This window comes from Geotrypetes seraphini, chromosome 3 (genome assembly GCF_902459505.1).
Source record: "Geotrypetes seraphini chromosome 3, aGeoSer1.1, whole genome shotgun sequence".
Taxonomy (NCBI): domain Eukaryota; kingdom Metazoa; phylum Chordata; class Amphibia; order Gymnophiona; family Dermophiidae; genus Geotrypetes; species Geotrypetes seraphini.
Window position 1 is genome coordinate 222,150,449 of NC_047086.1, and position 13,016 is coordinate 222,163,464.

The 13,016-nt window shown below is 42.4% G+C and overlaps 1 protein-coding gene across 6 annotated transcripts in view; it reads left to right on the plus strand.

Annotated features, from left to right (window-relative positions):
• NCKAP5L (NCK associated protein 5 like) overlaps window positions 1-13,016 on the plus strand; it is a 134,986-nt gene that overhangs the window by 51,514 nt on the left and 70,456 nt on the right. For all 6 annotated transcript variants that reach the window (XM_033937515.1, XM_033937516.1, XM_033937514.1 and 3 more), the window contains exons 4-6: window positions 1,991-2,059; window positions 6,785-6,823; window positions 9,293-9,412. In XM_033937515.1, the coding sequence (XP_033793406.1) occupies window positions 1,991-2,059; window positions 6,785-6,823; window positions 9,293-9,412 (228 nt within the window). The remainder of the gene's footprint in view (window positions 1-1,990; window positions 2,060-6,784; window positions 6,824-9,292; window positions 9,413-13,016) is intronic.

Sequence of the window (13,016 nt, forward strand, 5' to 3'; positions counted from 1 at the left end):
AATTCTGAGCGTTATTTTCGCCACTGTAGCTGAAGAGTTCTTAATTATTTTGCAAAGTGCCAGTTTGCAGAATCGTACTGCTGTTTGGACATTGTTTCAGATCATTGATTGAGCCACGTCAATGAAAAGTGTGGAATTTTCAAGTGTGGAACTCTGAGCCGTCATGACGTTCCTATTTCTTCAGAAGAACACTCTAAAGCAGGGGTAGGGAACTCCGGTCCTCAAGAGCCGTAGTCCAGTCGGGTTTTCAGGATTTCCCCAATGAATATGCATTGAAAGCAGTGCATGCAAATAGATCTCATGCATATTCATTGGGGAAAACCCGACTGGAATACGGCTCTCGAGGACCGGAGTTCCCTACCCCTGCTCTAAAGAATATCCATAAATGTATGATGCAAACATTGAGTGACAAATGCCCATCATACTCCACAGTGAAGAAGTGGTGTGCAAACTTTCAGCATGGAAATTTCGTGACCAAAGATGCAGCAAGGTCTGGGAGGCCTCAAACGGTGTCAACTGCTGAAATTGTTGACCATGTCCATGACCTGATTTAGGCAGAGTGGCGAATATCAGCTAAAACGATTGCTGAGAAACTACAGATATCCAGGGAACGTGTTGGGGTGTATAATCCACAAGGAGTTGGGTATGCAAAAGCTGTCAGCCAAGTGGGTGCCCAAATGATTGAATGCTGATGAGAAACGACATTGAGTGAACCTTTCCAAGTTGATTTTGCAGCATTTTCAGTGAGGTGGTACCAACCTTTTCGAACTTCAGACACGATGGGCCAAGTGTGTTGAATTCTTAGTTGGGCTGAGAACTTTGACACCCCCTTGTAAATTATCAGATCATTAAGTTATGCTGTAACTTGGTATGTGCAAATTTGTGCACTAATCACTAGGGCTGTACCAAATATTCATAGTGATTTAAATTTGAATACAAATAATCGTGGGGCTTTACAGTGCTAAATCCTACTGAAATAAACAATTGATCTCTGATTTCACATTTCTTTAATTTTATTATGTAATGTATGTTAAAATAGAGAATGACACAGGGACAAATTTGTCCCTGTCCCCGCAGGAACTCAATGTCCCTGGCCCTGCTCCATTCCTGTAAGCTCTGCCTTAACCGCACAAGCCTCGAACACTTATGATTTTAAAGTGTTTGAGGTTTGTGCAGATGAGGACAGAGCTTAGGCATTGGTGGAATGAGGCATTATGACATCACAGTCTGAGCTCTAGAATGTTGCTACTTAGGATTTTAAAGTGTTTGAGGCTTGTGCAGATGAGGACGGAGCTTAGGCATTGGTGGAATGAGGCATTATGACATCACAGTCTGAGCTCTAGAATGTTGCTACTTAGGATTTTAAAGTGTTTGAGGCTTGTGCAGATGAGGATGGAGCTTAGGCATTGGTGGAATGAGGCATTATGACATCACAGTCTGAGCTCTAGAATGTTGCTGCTTATGATTTTAAAGTGTTTGAGGCTTATGCAGATGAGGATGGAGCTTGCAGGAATGGGGCAGGGACAGGAAAATAACTACGCAGGACAGGATGGGAAAATGAGTTCCTGTGGGGACAGGGAAAAATTTGTCCCCATGTCATTCTCTATGTTAAAAACTCAGTGCCCATTATTCGTATTCATATTCAGCTGAATAGTAAAGTACGCTATTTGGTACAGCTCTATGTGCATGCAACTTTCTAGAATTAGGGAAAGGTACTTACTTGCAGGTCTGCTCGTATTTGTGTGTGAAGCAGGTGTCTGACAACTGCTGTAGTAAATCTGATCTTTTCAGGTTGTATCCTGGGAATGTTGTCTGGAAGGCAAAGCAGAGATGTAAGTGTTGCAGCAGGGAAACATAAGCGGAGGATCATTGAAGAACTGAAATTCTGCCCTGTGTGGTTTTTTTTGTTTTCTTTTCCTGTTTTGTGCATCATCATCTCATCAGCTATCTGCTTCCTTTCCACTGTCATGGGTTTTCAATTTCTTTGTAGGCAGAAAACTCAGCACTTGCTCAGGCCAATGAGAACCAGAGAGAATCATACGAGCGCTGTTTGGATGAGGTAACCATTTACATTCTATTTTTTTCTCTCCTTCCTTTTAACACTGACACTCTTCCTTCTCCTTCTGTGGCATAGAGCTTTACATCCTCTTCCTTGCTCTCTAGATACATCCACCCCCAATCCCTTGTATTTCCCGAGCTACTTGTCTGGTTAGAGAACCTAGTGCTTTTGAAAAGCTGATAGTCTGAATGCTGGTGGTAGTAGGGATCTGCTTCAAGAGGTTAATCGGACTTGATGTCTTTGGTGTGTGATGGTCTATACATGCTCTTTCTTCTGCACTGACTTGAAATATTCACTGCTGTTGCTACAAGGTGTCAGGTTGGATGGACCTTTTGATCTGGCCCAGCTTGGCAGTTCTTATGGTGATCCCCCACCCCCCACCTTTGTAAATGTTTAATTTTTTAACACCTAATTCTTTTTTTTTGAAAATCATTTTTATTAATGAAGCAACAAGAGAAACAAGCAGAGTACATAAGTAAAATAGCAAAAACCGCAACGGATGGTATATTACAATAGTCACCTGCAACAGTACTTGAGACAGCAAAAAGACAGAGGAATATGCCAGAAAATGAACAGCCCATTTCCCTCATCAGCTCCACCAATTTTCAATTTTCGAGACAACATAGCCACCCCAAGAGCCCCCTATACTAAGAGCAACACACACTCCACCCGAAGCAAACCAGTCACACTTACGAACATTCACCACAAACTCCCCCCATTCAATCAATCCCACCCCCTTACCCCCGTTTCTGGAGACCAGATTAACACCTAATTCTGAGAGGAATAATGCCAGTAGCAGTCAGCAAATGCTGAGTGCTGCTGGTTGAATATTGACTCCTGATCTAAATTTACGAGTATGCCCGATTTTTAACCAAAATTAGCAACGTTAACTTTTCAGCTGAAAATTCATCTTTTAATTAAGGATCTCAAAGTTACACGCATAAATTTAGGCATTCCATTGTTTGCCTATATTTGAGGCTAGCACTGAAAGCAGTGCTAAGTTCCTAACTTCTTTTGCCTGCCCTAAATCCACCCCTGTTGCCATCCATTTTTTTATGCTCCTAAATTTAAGAGTTCAGTGAAATTGTCAGTAAAAATGTATGTACTCGGTCCTAGTAAATTTTCAGAGAAACCGATTTATGAGCATAACTCTCAAAGTTAGGAGAGTATTTGTAAAGACAAACTGTAGGCCTCATAGCATACCCTGAAGAAAGCATGATGGCTGAAACGTCGGTTCTACCTACCCAGACACGATGAGTCTCAGAAAACTGTAACAAGCATAAATACTTGGAATATCAGGCCTTTAGTCTTTTGAAGATGGTGTTAATATCTGTGGAAAATTAAGAAATCTCAAATTCAAATATTTAATATAGGTCTCAAAATTTTCTGTCGTAGGATGAGACTGCATTCTGTCCTGAACCACATATGTCTGAACTTATTTACTGTTTTATCTGAGCAGTGAATTCTTCTGATTTTTGTGACTGAGCAGAGCACACTTCCTTAACATATTCTATAAGAATTCAGAATGTTAAGGAAATGTGCTCTATTCCATTTTTACTCTACACCAAAAAGAAAGCACAACCCCACATATAGCAATGCAAAACAAAAAAAGTGGGGAAGGGCCACCACACACCAGCTGCAGAGACAATCAATTTATTTCAAACATATAAATGATAAAAGCATGTACATATAAATAGCTAAAACGTAACGCAAGCTTCACAGAGAGTCTTTAAAATCTTTTCTGTACTGGACCCAAACACGGTCCATGTTTCAGCATGAAAAAGACTTCCTCAGGGGTAAATAGATAAAATCCAGTGGATAAAATCCAGTAGATGGCGCCAGTGTACTTATAAAAACCAAAAAGGAAGGTTCTCAATCTGTGATTAAAAGCTTGCGTATTGCCTACGTCAAAGGAACGCTGTGATCTATCAAGTCACTTCGCTGCCAAAAGCAGTGGGTGTGCCTTTTTAGCAGCGACGTGACTTGATGGTGCGCAGTGTTCATTTGACTTGGGCAATACGTAAGCTTTTAATCACGGATTGAGAGCCTTTTTGGTTTTTACAAGTACACTAGCGCACCCCTGAGGAAGGCTTTTTCAAGCTGAAACATGGACCGTGTTTGGGTCCAGTACAGAAAGGATTTAAAGACTCTCTGTGAAGCTTGCCTTACGTTTTAGCTGTTTATATGTATATGCTTTTATCATTTATATGTTTGAAATAAATTGATTGTATCTGCAGCTGATATGTGGTGTCCTATTCTGTTTTTACTCACAGAGGGAGATATTTAAAGAACAGACTTCATAAAGAAATTCCAGCATGGACCAAATTGAATCCAAAGTCACGTCAAGAGACTTCACCAAGGGAGGGGGAGATTTCCAAATTCACCCCCACCCCCTCTGTGTGCTACTTAATCCTTCTGGTATCGAGATGCTTGCAAGCTTTCCCGAAGATGTCAAATTACTGTTTGGGAAACCAGCAACGGCCCTCTTTCAGCATTATTGCTTCCGCATCACTCAGTGGTCCTGAAGAGGCTGAGTAATACCTAGCATCACACCTTGGGGCTCTTCCTCACGCCCTAAGCAGTGGGTGTGCCCGAAGATACAGCCAAGTGTACAAACTTTATTTGTCGCAGAGAAGGAGCTGTAGATAAGCCCTTTAAGCTTAGGATTAATCAAAAATAATTGAAATGGAGAGAGGTTTGTGCAGCTGTCTTGCAAAAATGCCGTCTTGTCTCCTGGTCTCAATATTTTAAAGCATTCTTGGTAGATCTTGTTCTGTAGCAGTGTCATTTATGGCTTTATTTTATTTTATTTTTTTAAATAACATGAAGAACTACCTGAACTTACATTATTCAGAAATGCAGTAAAATATTTACAGCTTGACTTGAGTAGGTGGCTGTCAGCAAATCTGGCAAAATGTATATTTGTAACATATATCCATTTGTTACAAAAAAGAGAATTATGTAGATCTAGATCTATTAAACCTGGAGAACAGTAAGAGAAAGCATGAGTAGGGTGGAATGATTAAACAGGGGATATTTGTTTAACCTTTCAAACACCACCAAAACAAAAATACAACAAGAAACTAAATTGTAGACAACAGATGGAGTGGCAAGGCCACTAACACAAAAAGGTCTGAACAAGTTCTCTGAAGAAAAATTCATAAGCCAGGTAGACTTGGGAAAGCCATTACTTACCCTTGAAAATGAGCCATGAGAAACATCTGCCAGGTATTTGTAATCTGGACTGGTCATGTTCAGAGATAGAATGCAGAGCTCAATGGGCCTTGGTCTGATGCCACATGGCATAACTGTTTTCATGTTCAAAATGTATTAATTATATGGCATAACTGTTTTCATGTTCAAAATGTATTAATTATAATACATTTTGAACATGAAAACAGTTATGCCATGTGGCATCAGACCAAGGCCCATTGAGCTCTGCATTCTATCTCTGAACATGACCAGTCCAGATTACAAATACCTGGCAGATGTTTCTCATGGCTCATTTTCAAGGGTAAGTAATGGCTTTCCCAAGTCTACCTGGCTTATGAATTTTTCTTCAGAGAACTTGTTCAGACCTTTTTGTGTTAGTGGCCTTGCCACTCCATCTGTTGTCTACAATTTAGTTTCTTGTCTAGATGATAATTCTACAAAAGGGTAAAATTACTGAGGGGTAATTTTATAAAGCCTGCAGCATAATAAGAGTTTATCTACTATAGAAAGCTTGGGGTCATAAGAGCCCAGATCATAGGCCGTCCTTTATTTTAATCTATCATGGATGGGTGAGGGTGGGATGATGGGTAGAAGATAATTATGAAAAAGCAAGATCACAGATGTGACTCTTCTTCCCTCTTTTTTTTTTTTTTTTCTGACTTCATTTTGAATTGATGGAAAGTTTAAGAATGGATATTCTTCTTATGGATGATTTTGTTCCATCTTTGCTTTGTACGTTTACTTGATCCTGAATAAAAATGGTTTAAACATAGTCTGCAGCGTGGCCAGTTTAAAAGCACAAATCACTAAAGTAACCAGAAACAAAAAGCTACAAATAAACTGTTTTTTTAATAAATACTTTTTGTTATTAATGAGAGACCCTCTGATAAAAAAAATCTCTTAAGAATGCAGCAATATAATGCTGCTATAGAAGGTGAAAAAAGTTCTCATTCATCAGGCTGATCTCACTGCCACTTGTGACATTTTTATAGTGTTGGAGAACAAAAGTTCAACAGGAACAAGAAATAGTCTCTCCCAATAAGGCAAAAATGTTTCTTCAAATAAACTTTAAATGTGCAACAAACATAGGAAAAATTCAAAACTCTGAAAAATACATTTTTTTTTTTTGGGGGGGGTTGTATTTCAATTTAAAAGCATGGCAGGAGGTCACAAGAAAGAAAGGAAGCAAGCTGAAATGTAATTTCAGGATGGACACACACGAGGCTGCCCTGTCAGCAGGGACCTCCCTCTCTTTGGGCTGCTGATCAATGCTGGTACTGCCGGTAGTCTTAGGATCTCTCTTATCAAGACCCTGATGCAGCTGGCCCCCTTCTCCATCTCCCACGTTGATTTTGTGGGGATTGAGGAATTCACAGGGAGGGCCTTATGTAGTGGCTCTTTTAACTGGGGGTAGGGTGGCTGATTCTAGCCTTATTTTGTGTGTATTTTGATCGGCTGTGACATGCTTTGATGGAAAAACATTGACAAAACAGGTGATTCTTATTTTTCTAGGTTGCCAACCACGTGGTCCAGGCCCTTTTGAACCAGAAGGTATGAAAGATTTTTGAGAACTTTTATTTTCTATACACCACCCAAGGGGGGAGACTTGCCTTGTCCCTTTGGACTATATTCAATGTACATAGCATATTTTGGATCTCTGAAGAGCCCCCAAAATGTCTCCCTGGTAGGGCAGTGAGGCATGTGCAAGGGATTCCCTGTTACCCAGAAATGTGGGTTCCTTAGTATACGGTGCTGAAAACCCCTTAAGCAGTGGCGTAGCAAGGGTGAGAGGTGCCCAGGACCATGGCACCCCTCTTCCGCCCTCGTCTCTGCCCCCTCCCCCCGCTCCTTCCCTGATCCCCCTGCCGCTTACACACTCCCCTTCCCTTCTCCCATACCTCTAGTTCACACATGTCAAACACAAGACCCGCGGGCTGAATCCAGCCCACCTGGTCATTTTATGTGGCCCGCAGTGTCTGTGCCATATCCAAGCACCCAACCGTGCAGCCCCAGTCCCAGCAGTGCTCCAAGCGCCTCACTGCACTGCCTCAGTTCCCATTTGCAGGCAGAAGGACCCAGTCCCAGTGTAAAAGTTAGGGCGTTCCACACAAGTGCCTCACAGCGCTTGTTATTTTCGGAGCATGATTAATGCACGAGGATGGCATGTGATATGGCGTCTCAATAAAAAAATCAGCCTGCAACTTAGCCTGTGTTTTAGATTTTGGCCCCTTAAGTGATTGAGTTTGACATCCTTGCTCTAGTTGTCCTTGCTCTAGTTGTGAGGAACGAGAACTTCACGTGCTCCTTGTGACCCCCATCGGCTCTCCCTTTGACGTCGCTTCCTATGTTCAGCACCCAGAAGTGATGTCGGTGAGAGAGACGACATGGTCACAAGGAGCATGTTGAAGTTGTTGCTTGCGGCGGTGCACAGCTAGAGGTACAGGGGAAGGGAAGGGGGGTACATGCATGGCGAGGATTAGTGGGATGGGCGGACCCACTATGCCTAAGGCCTGATTGGTCCAGGCTTCTAGAGCCTGGGCCAATCAGGCCTTAGACTTAGCGGGGATGGGCTGGGAAGGGGCGGGCCTGCCTCATTTCGACGAGGGCGGCCTGCCGGTTGGACGGCAACAAGACCCATTCGGCCAGCCAACAATTTAGAGGTTAGTTGAGGGGGGGAGGTTAGTTGGGGGGGGAGGTTAGGGGGCCACCGGGGGGGGTCGTTAGCATGGGGGGGGTCCGGCTTTCCGGCACTCTCCTGCCGGCGATCAAGAGGTTTTTTTGGGGGGGGCGGTGTTCTGACAGGAGGGGTTGGGCACCCTCCTGCCGGCGATTGGGAGTTTGGGGGGTGTTCCGGCAGGAGGGGTTGGGCACCCTCCTGCCGGTGATCAGACCTGCGGCCGCTATACTTATCCCTTGCCGCGATAAGTGTAGCAGCCACGTCTATTCTAACCCGATTCTCTAACCGGTGTCTGTAACATGGACACCGGTTACAGAATCAGGGTTAGTGTAGGCCCGATTCTGTATAGGACACCTCTCCCGGGCGTCCTATACAGAATCAGGGCCTGAATGTCTTTGTGTGGAAAATCTACACGGATCTTTCATTCAATAACTGGTGGCATCTCCTTGTTCATGAATAGTTTAAATATGGATCAGTCCTTTGCATCACCCTGGAAGAATTTTGACCCATCCTTTCAAACAGAGCTGTTTCAATGGACTTTTGAGGGCTTTATGTTGAATTTTTTGGTTGCATGAATAATTTTGTATAGTTATTTATCAAATGTCATTTATCTTTCTCTCTTATCAGAGATCTAATCATGTTTGCATATAAACCGTGCTAAAATACTAGGAGGATCAGAAACTTTTTAGTAGATGTGGGTCCCTTCTCTGGTATATGAAGTGGTATGGGAAGCTAAGGGAAATTGGACCCCTGCCCCAATATACCCATTGACAGGCCTGGATTTCAGCAGAGCTTACTAGGCCTAGTTTGTCAAAACTTTGAGGGTATCAAAGCTCTACGTTGCAAAACTGTTGTGGCAAATCCATGCCCCAGCACCTATTGTCTTTGCTTTTTTGGATGATACATTGAAAGAAGCTGAGTTTTGACAAGCCTGGTGGTCCACATATGGCCAGGGAAGTCCTTTGGACATATTAACCTGCCCAACCATCTCTTTTTTGGCTTTCACAACACAGAAGAAACTATAGCATAAGGGCCAGCTCACCAAGATACTAATCTCCCTAGGCCACATTCAGCCTTTTTTTTAAGAAAGGAGGTGAGAAAGTGGCATCAACAGTGCCTACGGGCCACAGAAATTTAAATCTGTCATTGCTCATTTGAGATTCTTGATTGTATGATAGTGAGTAAAGTTTGTCCTTTCCTGGCATATAGCAAAAAGGTGCTGTAATAAGAGTCTATTTTGGTGTTTCCAAGAGATGGAAACTGATGGTGAGGAATCTAAGAAGACCCTAACCATATGTACAAGGTACCAGCAGTATTCTGTAAGAGCCTTCCTGTTTCTCCAGGACTTGCGAGAAGAATGCATCAAACTGAAAAAGAGGGTGTATGAGCTGGAGCGGCAGAATCGAACCCTGAGTGACCTTTTCCATCAGAAGTTTCAGATCACTTCCGGGTCACTTCCTCCGGTAGGACACTGCCTTTTGTAAAGTACTATGTGCATTTTTTCCTATGTCTGATGCAGAAGGACATAAGCCGCCTTGCTCACCCTCTGTCAATCTCTTTCGCCTTGCTTTTCCCTCACTAAGCAGTCCTGCACTGTAGAGCTTTATGGAAATCCTACTTAAACTGAAAGTAGCAAGGTCAGTGAGTGAGCAAATGATGGTGGAATAGGCCTGAACCTCTGTCCTTGACTTGCAGCACCACAGTGGGATTTGGGAGCTGCAGACTCTCTCTAAATAGGATAGTAAGACCCAGAAAATTAGTTTCTTATGATAAAAAGGAATTTATTTTTACGTCGGTAATAGAAGAAAAATAGCAATAATGTATCTGTGTCATATGTGAGGTTAGAGTGGTTCGAACAGATGTGTTACTTCTCTGGATTTGTTTTGTGTTAAGTTCTGTGAAAAAATTATTTAATTATTTCAGAGTTATAAATGGAGAGAGATGGGGAGGAAACTGAGGCAGCAAGACTACTTGAGAGAAGAGGCAGAGAAGAGAGTTAGCATCTGCTTATCTTGTTGCTGAGGAGAGCAGTCTTTCTCTTTAAGCACCTTGGGGTTTAGTGGGGAGTGTTCTGTGCATCTGAATGTGGTGCTGCCACAAACAGTATCTCAATAAACACAATGGGGGTTGTGGGGACTAGAGGGTGGGTAATGTGTATTATCTATGTTTATTTATTAGGATTTATTTTCTGCCTTTTTTGAAAGCTTTTATTAGGCATTACAAAATCAAAAAACACCAGATATATGAACAAAAATAAACCCCATAAACACAGCTCAAATAGCCATATATAGTACAGAACCTGGTAACCCAATACCCCCTTCCTTCCCCCATTCAACCCACACACAGAGTAGATCCTTTCAGAGAAAGAACAGTTGCTTACCTGTAACAGGTATTCACCGTAGACTGCAGGGGAATGCAGCCACACGTGTGACTGAGCCTGAGTGCCAATGCTCTCCCCTAGGTATAGTTAGGTTCTTACCTTACTGAGCATGTGCAGCGTACCTTGCCTCCGAAGCCCCTCCCCTTGGAACATTAGTTTGTCTTCTAGCTAAAAATGTGTTGTATTGAGGGGAAGGCGGGTGGGCAAGTGTGGCTGCATTCCCCTGCTGTCTACGGTGAACACCTGTTACAGGTAAACAACTGCGCTTTCTCTGGAAACAAGCAGGGGAGATGCAGGCACACTTGAAGGTGAGTCCCAAGCTGAAGAAAATGATGGGTCTAGGTGCCCTTTATATTGCAAATAAATTCCTTAGAAATAATTGAGTGTCATGCGCCGAGGTGTGGTCTTACAGTAGTGTTTGGTAACAGTATGAACTGAAGACCATGTAGCGGCATTAGAAATGTTTTGAATGGGAATTGATTGAAGATGTGCAGTTGAGGAAGCCATAGCATGTACTCTATGTGCTCCTATAACACCAGGGGATGGCATTTGAGCCCTTTGATAACAGAAAGAGATACAATGTGTTATCCATGAGGAAATAGTTCTTTTGGCAACTGGTTGATCCTGGGTGGAAAGATTTGAAGGAGACTAAAAGCTGATTTGTTGTATGGAAGCAATGCACGTCTGCAGTCCAAAGTATGAGTGCAGAATTTGTGCAAAATTCCTCACCACCTCAGAACATATAGAATTCTGCACCTGCTGTGCAAAATTCAGTACAGACATGAGCAGTAGAGGAGGAAATGAATTGCACCGCAGGTCACTTCCTCCTCCTGTGCTGGCTTAGGCTCATCTATTTATGTGACCCACTATCTCGCACGTGCAGAATTCTGTCAAAGAGTAGATACTGTGTTGAGTGAAGCCTTTCGGGGAGTGCATTCCAGAGTATGGGGACTGCTCTGGAGAAGGCTTACTGGTGGGGATCACATTGTGTGATGGTGCATGGTAAATGGCGGAGACAAGAATATTTATTATTGTTTAAAGGTAAAACTAGCCCCCTGTATGCTGGTACCAAGTCACAAACAACTGATGGATGCCACCACTTGGGTGATAGTTTCTTGGCAGATTTAACAAGGTGGTTTGCTATTACCTTCCCCAGTCATCTTTTCCCTCAGGCTAAGGCCGGGCACTCATTTTTCAACCAAAAGTGGATGTATGGCTAAATTGACCAGAGACTAGCTATCTAACAAAAATTCTACTGCAGCATTCAAACTCGTATTGTAGGTGGAATAAGTAAACAACCTATCGATTTGTACCACAAGGCCTCCATTAATACTATGCCCAGTAGTGTACGTAGTGTAAACCTACTTATTTTCATAAGGTATGTGAGCCTATGTGCTCCTACAGTCTGTCTACATATCTCAGATCTTCCGAGAGATTTGTAGGTGGGTCAGCCATTTTTTCACCTCTTGCCTCCAGCACAGAGATTCCCGAAGCAACAGTGAGCAAGCTAGCAGAATAGGGTTACCAGATTTTCCAACAGTAAAATCCGGACATGTGGCCCCACCTAGTTTCACCCATGCCTCATGCCTCATTCTACCCCAGCCCCGCCCCCAAAACCTCTTCTCCTCAAGCTTGGAGTCGCATTTGGAGGGTTTCCAAGCATGCACAAGTATGATGCGATGATGTCATAGTTTATAGTTTATTAAAAATTTGATAAAACGCTTCTCCTGGAATACAAAGCATTGTACATTAAAAATTTAAATATGAATGATGAACAAACAATAAATAATAGACATAGACCTTTCAAGACAGACATACTTGGTTGGGGTTGCGACTTGAGAACATTTGAAGAAAGGGAAGAACTACAATTTGTTAAGAAAGAGCACATATAAGGGAGAAACAGTAGAAAGGATATGACAAGTCAGGTGATATTAAATTGTAGGCATCTTTAAAAAGAAAACATTTTAAACTACTCTTGAATTTATCCAAGTTTTGTTCAGCTCTAAGGTGTAAAGGGGAGAGAGTTCCAAATTAAAGGGGCAGTAACCTAGAAGATAAGAGTACGATGGGTGCCAATTATTTTTAAGGACAGAACATTAAGAGAATGTTGCGAGGTTGATCTTAAGGTTCTGGGGGGGATCGTATGGAATTAATAGTCTATCTATAAATGCAGGAGCATTAGTTTGTAGAGTTTTGAAAGTTAGAAGAGCAATTTTATAGGTTATCTGGTGTTGGATAGGCAACCAATGAGCTTTCTTTAACAAAGGTGTGACATGATCAAATTTTTTTGAACCCAAGATGATTTTGATGGCTGTATGTTGTATGTATTGAAGGCGCCTAATATCTTTTTGACACAACCCTTTATATAATGAATTGCAATAATTGATTTTGGATATTATAAGGAAGTGAATTAGGATATTAAGAGAATTTGAGTCTCCACATTGCATCCGCTGATGCCCTCCAGACGCGGCCCTGAGCTCAAAGCTTTTCAAAACTCGGACAACATGCCGGGTTTTGAAAAGCCATCTGGATGCCTGGACAGTCCTCTTGATAAGAGGACATGGGGTAAATATAGACATCTGGTAACCCTATAGCAGAAAGCTCTGCTATTTCCTGCTTTCAGGGAGCCCGTGCAACCACTGCAGTGGAAGGAAGAACAGGTGACGAGACCACAACAGGTGCATCAA